This window comes from Eutrigla gurnardus, assembly GCF_963514095.1.
Source record: "Eutrigla gurnardus genome assembly, chromosome: 7".
Classification (NCBI taxonomy): domain Eukaryota; kingdom Metazoa; phylum Chordata; class Actinopteri; order Perciformes; family Triglidae; genus Eutrigla; species Eutrigla gurnardus.
The window spans coordinates 25,987,423-26,004,132 of NC_139921.1; the positions used below are offsets into that span (position 1 = coordinate 25,987,423).

The 16,710-nt window shown below is 44.0% G+C and overlaps 2 protein-coding genes and 1 pseudogene across 4 annotated transcripts; 2 read left to right on the top strand and 1 right to left on the bottom strand.

The window, feature by feature from the left end:
- Positions 1-2,793: 2,793 nt before the first annotated feature.
- On the top strand, positions 2,794-5,740 carry LOC311016450 (syntaxin-11 pseudogene; annotated as a pseudogene). Its single transcript, XR_014599281.1, has 2 exons — positions 2,794-2,914; positions 4,855-5,740. The product of XR_014599281.1 is annotated as a syntaxin-11 pseudogene (transcript).
- A 561-nt stretch (positions 5,741-6,301) lies between these two features.
- On the top strand, positions 6,302-8,967 carry stx11a (syntaxin 11a). The gene is made up of 2 exons (XM_084014139.1): positions 6,302-6,439; positions 7,814-8,967. Exon 2 carries the CDS (start codon positions 7,846-7,848, stop codon positions 8,713-8,715), a length of 870 nt encoding a protein of 289 aa, XP_083870265.1. The 5' UTR covers positions 6,302-6,439; positions 7,814-7,845; the 3' UTR covers positions 8,716-8,967.
- Positions 8,968-10,815: 1,848 nt separating this feature from the next.
- fbxo30a (F-box protein 30a) lies at positions 10,816-16,283 on the bottom strand. 2 transcript variants are annotated; one of them, XR_014597493.1, is made up of 4 exons: positions 16,109-16,283; positions 13,157-15,237; positions 12,487-13,059; positions 10,816-12,215 (listed from the first exon to the last, which is right to left on the bottom strand). XR_014597493.1 is itself a non-coding variant. In XM_084014138.1 (3 exons), exons 2-3 carry the CDS (start codon positions 15,167-15,169, stop codon positions 12,856-12,858), a joined length of 2,217 nt encoding a protein of 738 aa, XP_083870264.1. In that variant the 5' UTR covers positions 15,170-15,237; positions 16,109-16,283; the 3' UTR covers positions 10,816-12,855. The 2 variants fall into 2 exon arrangements, 1 of the variants encoding a protein (XP_083870264.1); XM_084014138.1 differs by having other exon boundaries at positions 10,816-13,059.
- Positions 16,284-16,710: the final 427 nt, after the last annotated feature.

Sequence of the window (16,710 nt, forward strand, 5' to 3'; positions counted from 1 at the left end):
TAAATCTGAATTAAATGACTGCTTTCTTTCAGGCTTTTGTGCTGGCTCGGTGATTCTTGCAATGCTTTCCATATTACACGTACCAGTTATGAATGGCGATATGTTATTGTTATAGACTTTTATTTTTCAGTATTGAAAATTGATTGAATTGAGACACAAATATTATGATAGAATCACCCGTTCCAAATTTCATTTTCTCAGGCAGGAGGGCGTGAGGCGGGACTGCCTGCTCTGTTGGTGTTAAATCTGCTTTTTCCAATTAGGATACAAGTGAGGTTTCTAATTGTTGTCTAATTGAGTTTTGGTTCCCAGACAGCTTAAAAGACAATGACACAAAAGGCCTGAAAGCTTTCCAGTATTCATACGTTTACTGTCAGGAGAGATGGAAAGCTCATCATATCAAAACTAATATTTGTGATCATTTACCAGTGCAGGTGTCATTTTTAGAGAATAGCTGTCGTCTTCTAGAGAAGAGTTCTTCAGAGGCTCAGTGTTCCATGGCTTAGATACATGTGGAGCAGCCACAGCTGTCACCTCACAGGACAAACTTCCCCATAGACAGGATTGATGTGTCGCCTCGCCTCGGGAAACATCCCCAAACCCGTGACATACATTCATGTTAATTTGGTCAGATGCTCCGAGACACTGGTGCTCTTATCTGAACCTCCAGTCTCAAGTCAATAAGCCGAATCAATTGGAGTCACAACTTTGGGTAACTGGAAACAGCTGATGTTTTCTCCAGTGATTACTGTAACCCAAATCCTGATGCAATATAATGCAATAAAGGTGCTCTGCAATTAATGTTGGCATAAACATATATATGATATTGACTCACTCTTTGGTTCTCCATGCTTTTACAGTCGTACAGAATGTGTTTGAGAACAAAATTCCACAGAAAAACGAAGCAAATCTTACAAATCGTATTAAGCATGCTGTGTTCCCGAGACAGGAAGCTTAAAATCAGAGACTGTGATTCTTAAAGTGATCCCAGTGAGATGGATCAGTTGATGTTTATTTCATTTTTTTATACATAAAACAAATCAACTTAATATCGGATTAACAGAACCAACGTTATTTTGAAAAAAAGAGAGTCTGAAAGAGGGAAGCGGAGTCATATTTGGATTGTGGCCACTTTAATGTGACCCTGATCGTGTACTTATTTTTATTCTGGTGATACACATGAATATAGGTTCAACTTTTTTTATCTCAAAAACAAATCTGGTGAGGGGGATTAAATTCATAACTAGACCTTTTGTCCTCATGTTTGGCAGATTTACAACCGTAATTAAGAAAAACCTCCCTGGCACATTCACAACGAGCTGTTTCTGCCGTTGCTCAGTCCGGTTCCTCCCAAGCGGTCAATTCTATATCTCATGCAGCACAGTTTATTGATAAATATCATGCTGCTCGAATCAGAATCAGCTGACTGAAAAGACATAATTGGATTTAAAGGTTACCTTTCAACCTGTAATGTTGTAATTTCTTGTAATGTAATGGAGCATTTAGTGCCAGAAAACATTAAAAAATAAATGAATGTGTAAAAAGAGTGGAGTGCTTTGAAGGAAAATCAGGAAAGTTTGCAATAAATAAAAGGTTTGTCTAAAATTAACTCACTGGCTGATTTAGGACACTGGTGGGCTTGTTTCTGACAGATTTTAAATGGACAAATATTCTTTATTTCATAAAAGATAAAGTGTTAAAAATGTAAAGTAATGTATGCAGGTTATAGTTGTTTAAGCAAATAGCGTTTGGGTGTTTCAGTGAACTGTTTTTATACATGTTAGTGCACAGAAGGATCATTAGAACTGACTGTAAATGTCCTTTTATTGCCTTTTGCTCTCTTTTTGACACTAACACACTGAGTTATTATTAAACACAAAGTGTTATTTCTTAGTCATGAAGACGTTTCCAACTCAATAACGTTGTTATTCAGACTTTAAGCTGGAATGCATTCACTTTAGAAAAGTTTGTGAACTGCTGCGTCACTGCCCTCTGCTGGACACAAATAGATGCTCAGTTGTAAAGTATAAACTGTGGGATTTACCAACGTTGAATGGTTTAGTGTTGTAGATTAGAGTGTGTATATATATATATATATATATATATATATATATATATATATATATATATATATATATACTGTATGTATGAGTAAGCAGGTGAACTGAACATTCCTGAGGTGATTGAGGTGAGCGTTGGTAAAGGAAACCTGATTGTGTGATATTGTGGTTTGTGGGACATTCAGCCTCCTTCATGCAGCCTGACTTCATCTTCAGTTTAGTGACACATCAACAACCAGCCGGGGGGGAAACCAGCGTGACTCCAACACACATAGGCCTCGGTGGATATGACTAATCGCTGGAAATCCACAGCTTCCTACGCAGCAACTGAGACGCCGATTTCCCCTTAAATCGACATCTTGCTCCGGCACGTGACAGCCGGTGGTTTCGCTGCTCTGCTGAGATTACATCCCATGATGGTTGTGGTTGTCAGGTTATCAGGTGACAAAGCAGACCGACTCTTCAAGTGGCTTGTTTCCACATGTGAAGAGATCTGAAACACTTCCGCTTCATGTTCTTAATCTCGCTGGTATCTGATGGGTTTTCTCTGTTCACAAGCCTTCACCATCAAGTGTGTTGGACATGAGAAACAGAATAGCGTGTTTCTTTATCGTTGCTTTATGACAATAACTGATCCTTGAATCAGATCAGCACATCTTTATTTCACCCCCACGTGACCCAGCAGGAATGCAGAACGTTTAGTTTGTGGAGACGTTCCTCCTCGGACAGAAGAGACGATGTTTGACATTGTTTTAAAGTCATTCTCTCTCCTCACAGTCGACACGCTGCCTGCTGTTGGACTGGACGAGCAGATCCAGGATCAGCGGTATCTACAGACAACACACTGCACAGCAGTAAGTACCGCCGTTCTCTTATAGGGTCGTCGTTCCATGATAAAGATGACATTGTCATTACAGCAGCCTTCGACGCCTTAAATCGAGGCCTCTTTCCTCTTATAGTTTGTAGATAATAAGGACATGAATCTACTGTCAAGAAAACAAAAACACAATAAAGCAGACTTTCTGGGCCATTCCACTGAATCGGTACTTCTAATTAAACTTCACTTTGTTTCTTACAGCACTAAATCAAAATGTACGACGGTCCGCCTCAGGCCGTTTATGTATTTATGTTCCACCAGGTTTTTCTAAATAGAAGATGGTCCACATGATCAGGACTGAGTTTAACAGCAGCTTTAGCAAATACATGACATGTAACCACATGACATTGATGCCTGTTGGTCATGTGACTTGTGTAATGTCTCATATTTCTACAAGAGAAAAAACAAGAGGGGGCACGACTGAAATGTGTATTTTAAATAACACATTGTGAATTTTGAGAAGATGTATTTGTATGTCTAAACTGAAAAAAAGTCACCCAATAGTTATAAATGATGAACGATTTCTTAAGGAAATCATTCATAATTAATAATCATTATATTTCATGGTTTAGTTAGAGAGTGAGTCCGTTTCAGTGTTGTAATTATGTTTGACATGATTTAACACTTTGCTTGATAATCTTTTGTACCAAACGGATACTTTCATGTGTATGTATGTAAGTAAGTATCTAAGTATATATGTATGTATGTATGTAAGTAAGTAAGTATCTAAGTATGTATGTATGTATGTATGTATGTAAGTAAGTAAGTATCTAAGTATGTATGTATGTATGTAAGTATGTATGTAAGTAAGTAAGTATCTAAGTATGTATGTATGTATGTAAGTAAGTATCTAAGTATCTAAGTATGTATGTATGTATGTAAGTAAGTATCTAAGTATCTAAGTATGTAAGTATCTAAGTAAGTAAGTATCTAAGTATGTATGTATGTAAGTATCTAAGTATGTATGTATGTAAGTAAGTATCTAAGTATCTAAGTATGTATGTATGTATGTAAGTAAGTATCTAATGTATGTATGTAAGTAAGTATCTAAGTATCTAAGTATGTATGTATGTATGTAAGTAAGTATCTAAGTATGTATGTATGTAAGTAAGTATCTAAGTATGTATGTATGTAAGTATCTAAGTATGTAAGTATCTAAGTATGTATGTAAGTAAGTATCTAAGTATCTAAGTATGTATGTATGTAAGTAAGTATCTAAGTATGTATGTATGTAAGTAAGTATCTATGTAAGTAAGTATCTAAGTATGTATGTATGTATGTATGTATGTATGTATGTAAGTATCTAAGTATGTATGTATGTAAGTAAGTATCTATGTATGTATGTATGTAAGTATCTAAGTATGTATGTATGTATGTATGTAAGTAAGTATCTAAGTATGTATGTATGTATGTATGTATGTTAGTATCTAAGTATCTAAGTATGTATGTTTGTATGTTAGTATCTAAGTATCTAAGTATGTATGTATGTATGTAGTGTTCTGGTGATGGAAAGGCTCTGATTCGGAGGGACGGCTCATCTCTACTGTCTTAAAAGCAGATTGTTTACATGCTGGAATAGTTTTCTGCCTGAAAACGTGTTTGGTAAGTCCTGAAGGGAGAGTGAATGTGAATGCAGATCTCATTCATCCATCTCAGATTACAGGATACTGAAGAGGTAGAAAGGCTCACGGCTGCAAACCAAACTTTCTGATCGGTATGTGTTGACTGAGTCCGGGCCTGCTTCCTGTCTTCAGTCACGCTCAGAAACATTCAACACAAGAATAAACTTGTCGGTTGCATTTAATCACTGCTTGTCTTCTAAATGTCTTTGTTTTCCTCTCAAATTTAACGTGATGGAGAGATTCTCGCGTCCACATGAGTAAATCCTTTCTCTTGTTTTCTTTTGTGTCCTTCCAGCCATGAGAGACAGGCTGACGCACCTCCATCAGGTGCAGACTGATTCCCAGGGTTTCAGCTCGGTGGAGCTGGACTACTGGTCAGAGCAGGAAGCAGCGAGGGCATCGCATCCTGACCAGGACCTGGACCAGGACCAGGACCTGGACAGCATCCTGCAGGAGGCCCGAGAGATACGTCTGGAGATCCAGCAGATCCAGAACGACGTCAGCGAGTTGAAAGATGTGAACTTCCAGGCCTTAAACAAGACCTCGTGCCCCGCTGAGACAAAGCGGGACTCCAACGCGGTCGGGGCGGATATTAAACACAGGGGGGAGGCCGTGCTGCGGCGGCTGCACGCCATGAACGCTCTGAGAGGGGAGCTGGAGGCCCGGCGCGGGACCTCTGACCCCACGGCGCGCATCGCTCGAACCCAGTACCAGTGTCTGGGCGGCGCCCTGCGGGAGGCCATGGTTAGCTACAACGACGCAGAGATGAGCCACAGGGAGGCCTGCAAGAGGCAGATCCAGAGGCAGATGGAGGTGGTGGGGAGGCAGGTGGGCGCCGAGGACCTGGAGGAGATGATGGAGAGCGGGGAGCTGAACGTGTTCAGCGTCCAGGCGGAGGGCAAGACGGCTCGCTCGGCTCTGCTGCACATCGAGAGCCGCCACAGGGAGCTGCTGGAGCTGGAGGAGAGGATCCGGGGGATCCAGGAGCTGTTCCTGGACGTGGCCGTGCTCGCCGAGGAGCAGGGCTTAGCTGCTGAAAACATCCAGAAGAACGTCCAGAACACCGAAGGGGCCGTTCAGGAGGCCATCGGCAGGCTTGAGAGAGCGAAGAAATCGGATAACAACAACCCCTTCAAGAGGATGTTCTGTTGGTGTTTTCCATGTTTTGACATCTAGGCCTGATCTTTGGCTCTGGGCGAGAAGCTGCACTACAAACTACAGCAACACACTTTTCATACTGAATGTACTTTATGGAACTTTACTTCCTCGGAGTGAAGGAAATAAAGGAACAATGACATGACAACGATGAAGGTCATGTGTATGATCGAAAGGACATCCAATCAAATACGCTTCTCTAAGGAAATCTTTATATTATACATTATATCTGACAGTTGGATACCAAACATAATGTTGATGTTATGAAATACACGTTAAAGCATTATAATATCTGCACTCACTGGTCATTTTAAAGCATTATGGGTATATATTTTCTATGTAAAATGTACTGGTGATACTTCGATACTGGAGTAATATACAGTCTGGTATTGCTTCTTAGTTGTGTCAGGATAATAAATGTTATCGTTATTATAGGTTTATGTCGTTTTCCGTCCTGACAGCAACAACAAAAGTCGGTTGAACGTCCTTATTGAAAACCGGAGCGATGGACGATGGAAGTCCTTCCTCGTGTGTGTTCGATGAGAGGCGGAGGAAGGCGTGACCTTCCGCGTTAGTACCTGCCGCCTCTGCGATCACATACGGAGCGTTGGTTCACTCCTACATGCTGACATTTAATCATAGAACCGAGACACAAAAAGAGGAAATCGCTTCTTCTGCTTTAGCGCGTTAATCAGTGAAGGAGCTCCGGAGGAAAACGCAACGAGGTACGAGCGCTTTGTTGTATTGTGTGGTTTTATTAAAAGGCACTAAAATCATCTATTCATGGAGTCATAACTGACTACAGACCTGAGGATCTGTAACAGCGAGACATTGGTGTCGAGTTTCTCGTCACTTATTCTGGTCAAATGCTTTAAAGTGTGTTAATGTGATTTATTTCGCTTTTTAAAAACGTGTCTCGGTGGGAAATAAGTGGAGTGTTGAGTGGACGGTCTGGAAAGAAGTGCTATGAGAGCGTCACAGCTGAGGAAGTAGCCATCAGCTTCCTCTAGAGGAGTTCAACTGATGCTGACTGTGAGAGAAAGAACAGAATTATGCTTTAAAAAGAAGTAAAGAAAGAAAGAAGTCAATATATAAAGAATGCAATTATTTCAGGGTGTATCCAAGATGTGTACACTAGATGTCAAATGTAAAGCACATAGTAATAACAACATATAAATAAATAAATTGCTTATAAATATGATATAAGTGTGTCTAAAATGATAAGATTTGTCTTTAAAGTAACATGACATCATCCGTCCAGCATGAGGAGATGGTTGGTTCCCAACCTGGGGGGTCGGCTCCTCCAACAGGCCACAAGTTGAAATCTGAGGGGTCGTGGGATGAGATATGAATTATTCTTGGACATTCTGATAGTTTGCTGTTTTGTATGTGCTGGACTTTAGTAACAGTAACGTCTTGGATGACATGACATGAAGTTTTGTTATTTTTTGCCTCAAAACAGTTATATTGTACATACTTGTTTATGTTATATGTTATAGTGTCTCTTATATATTTTTTAGTACTTTTTCTCTTTTTTATTACATGTTTATTGTATGCACCATACACGCAGTGGCGGCTCCAGAGATTTTCTGTTGCAGGTGGAACACTTAAGAGAAGGTGCTTTGACTTTCGGGGTATTTTTATTATGGCGGTTGCATCGGAGCACCGCTATGGTATATATAGCTACACACACGTACACGCCCGCATTAACTCGTTCCACGACTATAAGCATATATGTAAATGAAAAAGACTATTCAAACATGACATTAAAATATAAATATAAAAAAATGACAGACATTTCTTGGGGGTGCTGGGCGGGTGCTATGGCTATTATAGGGGGCGCTACAGCACCACCTAGCTCCTCCCTGCCGCCGCCACTGTAAACACAACCAAGACAAATTCCTTGCAAGTGAAAACTTACCTGAAACGTTACACTTGTTTTGTTTTTATTGTCCAGATGAAACAAATAAGATGTAATGTGTTAATGAATCAGCTTTGGACGCAGCCAGGCTCGCCGTTTCCATCTCTGTGATAAATACTGGCTGGTGAATGAACAGATTTCCCCAAAATGTCTATTTTCTTCTCTCAAAACGATCTAGAGGTCAGAGGTCAGACTCCTGTTGCAGGTGAGATGAAGGACCGACTGTTTGACCTGCAGACGGTCGTCTCCAAGCATGCAGAGGAGACGCCCGAGGTCGACCCCGTCACCGAGGTGGAGGATCTGGTGCAGCACGCCGTCGTGTTTGAGGGCGAGGACGTGATGGACAGCGTCTACAAAGAGGCCCAGGCCATGAGGAAGGAGATGATGCTGCTGAAGCTGGACGTGAAGCGCCTCGGGAAGCAGAACACCAGGTTCCTCACGTCCGTCCGGAGGATCAGCAGCATCAAGCGGGACTCCAACGCTCTCGGGCGGGACATCAAGGCCAGAGGGGACGCCATCTACGCCCGGCTGGAGAAGCTGAGGACGCTGAGCAAAGAGCTGGAGGAGGAGCAGGGGCCGACGTCGGCCACGGCTCGCATGGCGCGCTCCCAGTGCGTCTCCCTGACCAGCGCCTTCCACGACGCCATATCGGACTACAACGAGGCCGAGATGCTGCAGAGGGAGAACTGCAAGACCCGCATCCAGAGGCAGGCGGAGATCATGGGCAAGGAGGTGAGCAGGGAGCAGATCGACGAGATGATCGAGACGGGCAAGTGGAACGTGTTCTCGGACAACCTCCTCCTGGAGGGCCGGACCGCCCGGTCGGCCCTCAACGAGATGGAGAACCGGCACAAGGAGCTGCTGGAGCTGGAGGGCCGCATCCGCGACATCCACGAGCTCTTCTCCCAGATGGCCCAGCTGGTGGAGGAGCAGGGCGTCATGCTGGACAACATAGAGGCAAACGTGGGCGCCACCCAAGACTACGTTACCAAGGCAACCGTCCACATCAAGAAGGCTGTGAAGTACAAGAAAAACAACCCGTGCAAGAAACTCTTTTGTTGCTGCTTCCCTTGCTGCTGAGATGAACGCTTACGCTTCAGTATATTTATTTCACTGAAATGACTCACTGACTTTTTACCGTGTCCAAGTTTCTCACCCGAGTAAAGTCTGAGCTGGTCCGAGAAACATTTCTAACCGCACGCCCCGAATGCAAATGCGCGGCGAGATGTGTCACATTTCCTGATTGTTACTGAGAACGGTGTTTGCAGCAGCTGTAACTCAACGCATGAATCCTTCTTCCATCTCAGTGTAAAGTCGCTCATGTTACGTTAGCTATTTAAGTAATGTTAATAAATACATGTATATAGACTAGTTCCCACAGTCTGAATGGGGCTTCTCTGTAAAACTGGAACTGTTCTCTGGAACTGTTCTTGTTGCAGCCGTTGCTCAAAGTGTGAAGAAACCCACTGCAACACAACACAACACAACACAACACAACACAACACAACACAACACAACACAACACAAGCCTGTGATTGTGGTTAGCCGGGGAGGAAGATAGATTTGTGTAGATGGTGCAACCGGCCACACACACTTATCACCCCTTACAGGCCAGGACGTCGTTATTTCTACAGGTTTGTTGCTTCACATGAAAGAAACCGCCATTTTTTTTTTGCACCCTTGCCTCCACGTTTCAGAGGTCGATCAGATTTCCATCATGAAGCAGGTTTTCTCAGGTAAAAAGGAAGGTAGAGAAAATCGGAGCTCTGTTTGCACAGCGGGGCTGGTCTCGTCGTGTGTGATGATAATAAAACAATCCTCTGTGGCGGCCCACCGCCCACTGGGGGATTCCCAGTTCTCACCAGTTGGCCTGAAACTGGGAGGAGCTCCTTGTGCTAGTATAGCACAATCAGTATAACTGGTCTGTGTGCACTTCCTCTCCACCCTGTGTGGGTTTGATGTTGGGCGTTTTTTACCGAGAGAGCGTGACGTCACACACGTTGACTCAGCTGGACCCTAAGCGCGTCTCTGACATGACGTCATCGTATTTGGTATTTCTGTGCGTGATGCAGGCCAGATGTGTACCAGGATGGCCGAGTGGTTAAGGCGTTGGACTTAAGATCCAATGGACGTAGTCCTCGTGGGTTCGAACCCCACTCCTGGTAGAGAGCGGAAGTTTTAACCTGTTAATATGTAATATATTAATGACGAAATAATGAGTAAAGTAACTTCCTCATGTGTCATAACACTTCCTGTTCAATGCACGTCCTGTTCAGTGCTTAATTTGCATATGGCTGCCTCGTAACGGACAGCTGGGGGAGTTGCGACGTGTCTGCTAATTATTGACGTCACGCGCACCTGCAGACAATCAGCAGCCACTGAGGTTCAGGAGCACGCGACACATGGCTGTGACGCTGCCAGGCTTACCTGCACGCAGGTAGGACTGCGACGTGTTTCCTTTATTTGCATTGCGGAATTTGTGGGGAAAACGACGTTAAAGCAACGCGTAAATGCAGAGTTTGGTCCAGGTGTGTATCAAACGCCACCCAACGGTAGGAAAAAAACGGGACCGAGCAAAATGCGGAAATGGATTTTCTGACGCAGGAAAATTTGAAACCATTAAAATGGGATTTTGTCCCTCTCCCGTCACTTAATTAAACGTAAATACATCTGTAGGTTTTGCTTATTTATTATATTTACTGTGTATTTAGATCAAAACTAAGTGACACGCTTAATCCATTGTCGTGTTTGTGTAGATCTGGCGCCATCTAGCGGCAAACGGGTAGAACACATGCACAATGAATTGAAGTCTCTAAATGTTTTATTTTTATTCATCTAAAGTGAATGACTAAGTGTTGAATATTTTCCATTAGCAGAATTAAATCAGTGTTGTTGCCTGGATACCTCACATTGTCATATTGACCATTTTTCCCTGTAAAGACCATAGGATTGAATCTCTGTTAATTTAGTTTCCTGTACCTGACCTAAATAGACTTGCTTGAGCTTAGAACTACCTTCTACAAACGTTAATCTGCTCCTCAGCTTGTAAAGCCCATTGTCGAGTTATGTTGAAACTAAGCTTTATTCAGGAACGTTGTCAAAAGTGGGCCTTGAAGCCAGTTTAAAACCGCTGCAATAAAAAGGTGAAAAGAATCAAACATTTAAAAACGGAGACCTCTTTATTAACAAAATCTCAAAGTCAAATTTACCTGACGTATTGTAGTGAAAAACACTTCAGCAGGAGTGAAAACAGAGTGCCTGCAAAGACTACATTACTAAAAAAAAACAACCAAACGATTAAATACATTTCATATTACCGTTGTATGAACCTAAATAGAATAAATGACTGATTTATTGCTCAGGTCATCCATGTAACTCCACCCACTAAACCTGAAGAATGAGGGCATGTGATCAGATTTGGCTGAAGTTCATTACGCCACAAGTTTAAAAAAAACAAAAAAACACGTAAGGATTAACATGAAAATATGCTAAACTGGTGCACAGTGCCTGAGAAATAATCTGTAAATGAGTTTGCAGTTGAACTGAGTGACACATTTTCCAGAAGAAATCAAACTCACATGCAAAAACATGAGGGAGTAAAAGTCCCGCTACTTCAGTAAAAAGATAACACGGCATCATTATAAGAAAATGTTTTACAGTACATGCCTTCATGTGCAAATCAATAATACAAATCATGACTGAGGCAAATCCTTTTTTTTCTCTCGAGATAAAAGTACCAGTACAAAAGAAAATAAATGAACCAAACAAACAGGTTAGTTCTGTAATCGTTGGGTTTACATCAAACTTCAGAAATATCAAAACAACAAAATCACACATTCCTCAAAGGAATCTCTTTTTTTCTTCTTGGCAGTAATCCGTTACTTCCATGACCAACTCCCAACGCACGATGCAAAACATTTAATTTTCTCACATAATTGAGCAAAAATGTGTTACGTTCATGTGCCGTTAAACTGTGTTTTTTTTATCTCCTCCCCCCCCAAACATCACACACACACACACACACACACACACACACACACACACACACACACACACACACACACACACACACACACACACACACACACACACACACACACACACACACACACACACACACACACACGTCTGATAATACTGAGTGGTACACCAGACGGGCCTTCTAATAATAAAGTAGCTGACAAGTCGTCGCGTCGTTTACAGCCGTTGATGGCGCACTGCTGCGAGACCAAAGCTACAACCCTGAGACGCCAACAGCATACCGTACAAAAAGCATACAACCGTGATAAATAATGACTATGAACATAATTAGTGATGCTCATTACTGGAGGGAAGCATGTGTTTTCTAACACCTGGCCTGCAGGTTTTTTTCTTAAAAAGAAGAGGTCTGACACTCGGGGAGGCAAACCAAGCTGACCACACTGATGGATTCTCTGTATAAAACACCCTAGTAACAGCTGCTGGTTAAAGTAGAAAACGCTGGTGAATAGTGTCTCTCACGTGATTAACGTGCCAGCCAATTAATCAGAGGTGAGAAAAGAAAGATGGAGCGCCTTGGTTACTGCTATAACCAAACGGCACTGCCTTTAATGATGGTGACGTGCTTTACATTGTGCTAACGCAGATGTTTGGTCAGTCTGTTAAAGCCATGAAAGTACACGGTCTATGTATCAGGATAAGATGTCCAACTGTGTGATACCAGGAAACTTTTCCCGCTGGAAGCAGCAGAGAAATCTCACTGAGATGTTCCAAACAACCTCAGGACTTGAAAAATCAAGTGTATCATAAGTTTAAGGCTGTACTCTCACCCTCATTGTAGCACAGTACTTTTTCACGTATAGAAAATTCTACATCAAAACATCTGGTTATTTCACAATGTCAGAGTGGATAAGATGTAGATGTACACTAGTAGTAATAAATCCATCAGAGTGGAAGAGGCAAGGCGAGCAATTTAATTTGTTTACAGTTCTGATCTGATTGCAGCGCGTCGGCTTCTGTTAAAAGTATAAATCCACCCACGACGTGTATTTAGGGAGAGAAAAGATAATTTCCACTGTGAGGCAAAGGGCGAGCGACCGCAACGTTCAACCGGGAGCTACGTGTTTGAGGCTGGAAGAGACTCACGTCTGTAAACACTGGAGGAAGATACATGTGTATTTGAGCTCTTACGGTCTCAAAAGGTCTCAGAAGTCCGAGAGACATCGTTTGCCGTTCAGTCACTTATGCTACTGGTTTGAGAACTGAGCGTAAACACCTTCCCTCTTTCGTGAGCTCTCGTGTGAAACACATGCATGGCAGCGGGATGGCCTCGTCCCGACGAGAAATCGTGTTGAACTTGCACTTCTTGAGGTGGTCGGCCATGCTGGCGATGTTGGCAAACTTCCACTCGTTCACGGTACCGAAGGCTGTGCTAAATCTCCACACCTGCACGGAAAACAACAGAGAATCAACCCATTACTTCTCATGCTTGTGATGGTGTGCAGTTTAAACCAACCATCTCATTTTCAAAAATAGGACTCACCTTGTCTGTGATCTGCCATGAGGGAGAGCCGTCAGCACGCCTCTTCTTCTCCCACAGCAGGACCACCATGCCACGCATCTGGAGCAGGCTGGCACAGACGTCCCTCATGGTGCGGGACACTCGAGACAGTTGGCACAAGCTGAAGCTGTCCAGGAAGCTCGCTACATGTTGCAACACTTCAAGTGGAAGATTGCTGACCTGATCGCACCGAGATCCAAAGCGGCAGCTTTTTCTTGGGAGGTTCTCCCCAGTTCTTAAGGGAAAACCAGGCTGGACCCCGAAGGAGCCGAGGTGCCTGTCGTGGATGATTCTGAAGCCCTGTACGGACGGGCAGAATCGTCTTTGGGAGTAGGTGCAGCCGTAGTAGGCCAAGGGGCAGCGCTGCTCCATCCAGCCGTTGAGCCCGGCGTGAATATCCCCGTGAACATTTTTGAAATGAGACGAGAACTCATCCCGCCGGAACAGCTGGCCGCACACAAACGTGAACATGGAGCGCTGCTTAGTTTGGTATCGAGCCACACATTCGAGCACCAGGTCCAGCCTGAGCGTGTGGAAGGGGCTCGGATTGGAGAGCTGTGGGCTGGCGTGATCGCAGGCCGAGGCCGAGCCAATATCTCCCACCATGGTGTTGGTTGCAAGAATGGCTGACGGGAAGGAGAATGTCTGAGTACCAAAGTCTATGTGGTAGCCGTCCACAAACCTGCTGTCTGAGATTCCTCTGCCGCCCGGAGAGTCGCCGAGGCAAAAGAGCAAGGCAGCAGTTATGAGATCAATGCCGTGGAGCCCCATGGGGTCATCTGCTACTTCCAGGTCAGACGTGTCCACTGACTTGTCCTCCATCTTTGCTCGAAACAAGTAAGGGTCAGACAGCAGAGCCCGACGTCCATTTAATGTAAACATGCTTATTCCTCTCAGCACTTCTACATTCTGTAGTTTGCGCTCTAAACACCTATACCTGAGTTCAGTAGGTAACTGTTGTAATAAGTTATTTCTCACGTGATCAGACAGCAGGAACGGCGCTGGATGTGGAGCCGGCGCTTGTTGAGGCGCCGGAGGTTCCAGTGCCACAACGGGCACGTAATTCTGAGGCATCTCTGGCCAGACGAGGTTGGAATCATTTATCGGCTCCTTCACGACCTCTTCCTTCTCTTCAGAAAACAACTCTACGAAATCATTCTCTTCTGCCCAGCTAATGGCGTCTTCGTCTCCGTCCGTCCCGATGGCACAATCCACTCCACCCACTGCTCCGAGCTCGCACTCTGAATCCGAGTCGCTCTCCTGCATATCTACGTTCTTCACACCCTCTGCGACATAAACATTATGACAATCACCATTTTCTCCATTGTGGAGTGCTCCATTCTTATCAGTCTGTTCCCCGTTTAAATTTCCAACAATGACATCAATATCCTTAGAATTGGTGAGGATGTCCAAGGCCGCTGCTAAACTTCTGCTCGTCTCCACTGAGGCTCTATACAACCCGCTGTAGGGCTCCTCTTCCATTTCCACCGTGACATTACCCAACACCGTCTCCGGTAGACTCGACGCCGTGGCCATTTTGTCACTTTCGTCTGCTTCCTTATCTCCGTTCTTTGACACGGTGGTTGTGACCTTCAGGGACTCCAACAACATCCTCTGATCCTGCAGAGCCAAGGCCATGTCTAGCTGCTCCACGTCATCAAAGTCTTTGCTCAGGTTTTCATAGGACTTGCGGTCAGCGTAGCTCACGGGCCAGCGGTTCCACTCCATAGTGCAACACACTATACTCGCCGGGCACGTCTCGAGGTGTTGCGCCATCCTGATCCTCGCAATAGTGAACGGGCAGCCGAACCCGCTGTTGAGGCACGGCAGCCGCTCGTACGGACACAGCAGACGGTGCTCGTCTAGTTTGCACGAGTGGAAAACTGCCCCGCAGACGAGAGGGCAGCAGATGAGGTTGCAGCAAACGCCCGTCTCCGGTCTCACCATGCATCGTCTGTTGATGCATTGAAGGCAGTGGGAGTGCAGGCTCTCCATTTTATTCTTATCTTTACTCTATTGCTCGATGCCCAAGTGGTTCTGGTGGGGAAAAGAAGCGTTCACCCCTGAAACAAAAAAATATACACTTATTTCACAACCCTTAAACTCAATACAGTTATAACAACAATGTTTTTATGCAAGCAGAGAAGCAGCCAGACTTCTGGGGTGACATTTCCCCATAAACATCGCTGTAACTCTCCCACAAACTAGTCTGTAACTCACACTGCTCCCTCTCTGCATGTTGACTCATGTTTAGGCTGTTCGGGACCTTTCACAACGCCCCTCTTGGGTTTCACAGGGAGACTTGACCCCCCTCACCTTCAGGGTCCGAGAGCTTCTTCAGGAGTTTGTTTGATTTCAACACCTTATGCAAACCGTTGCCCCGCCAGTTGCAACGGTAAATACCCCCCCGAATCATTAGCCTCGGGCATGAACTGTTACTTGTGACGATGATGAATGCTGCCCTGAGGGACACCAACCAGTATTTATAAACGACCACAACAATGCCCCCCCACCACACACACACACACACACACACACACACACACACACACACACACACACACACAGTATTGCTGGAGGTCTTTGCAGCCATGGTGAGCAGCAGCTAGTTATAATACGCACACGCATAGCTAGCAAGTTAGCCACGGAGCTAAAAACACCGGCTCTCTCTTTTAACAGTTTATAACTTTACCGACAATCATTTTAGCCACAGTTCGACTTATTTAACTGCAACAAGTTGTTTTTCCTCGATGAACTGCGCGGCGAATTACGTCAGACGACGAAGCTTCAACACTTTTTTTTTTTTTTCCAACTAAAAGTTGAAATCAACAAAAGAACATCAACAACATGGCCAGCCAGTTAGCATTAGCAAGCTAAACTTCGCTAGCCTACTCCAGTTAGCTAGTTAGCCGATGTCTCCGTGACACTGCTTACCGAGTTGCGGGTTCTCCGGTGAATTCTGCGCGGATACTTGTTGACTTTTTTTTCAGCCGTCGTCACTTGAGGAGAAACTAAAAGCTACAGACACATTTCACCGTTTTTAAATGTCTCCTAGTCGTCCTGTGATGTGAGCTGGCTCCTCGGCTGTGACTCTGCGTGTCAGGCGGCGTATTCACTGTGTTGATCCGGCTGCTGGAGTGGGACGCCGCCGCGCTACGTCATCACGTCAACGTGTCATACGGGTTTCTAGTGTGTGAGGGCACTGAAATAGACGGAGAGGGGAAATACCCGGGGGGCAGTTTTACATTTCCATCAGTCTGAATTCTTTAGGGAATTATTTAGCCTTTAATAAAACTATTTGTGATCTTACTTGGAATGAAAAGCTATTAAAATACTAACTATATTGTTTTACATTAACTGTTGCCATGTTTTTATTGTCTGTCTATTATGTATTTCTAGTCCCTATGGACCTCTGATTGTGTCCTTAATAAAGTCTTATTATTATTATTATTATTATTATTATTATACTCCTGCCTCCAGTAAATATCAGAAAACACTCACGTTTTACCCTGTAAAAGTTATGTAGTATTGGCTTA

Excerpts from the sequence above, each read along its gene's own strand:
- fbxo30a (XM_084014138.1), bottom strand. The coding sequence starts at position 15,169 with ATGGAGAGCCTGCACTCCCACTGCCTTCAATGCATCAACAGACGATGC. Across the intron at positions 13,060-13,156 it reads CATGGCAGATCACAGACAAG|GTGTGGAGATTTAGCACAGC; the intron begins GTGAGTCCTATT and ends TTTTCCGTGCAG.
- stx11a (XM_084014139.1), top strand. The coding sequence starts at position 7,846 with ATGAAGGACCGACTGTTTGACCTGCAGACGGTCGTCTCCAAGCATGCA.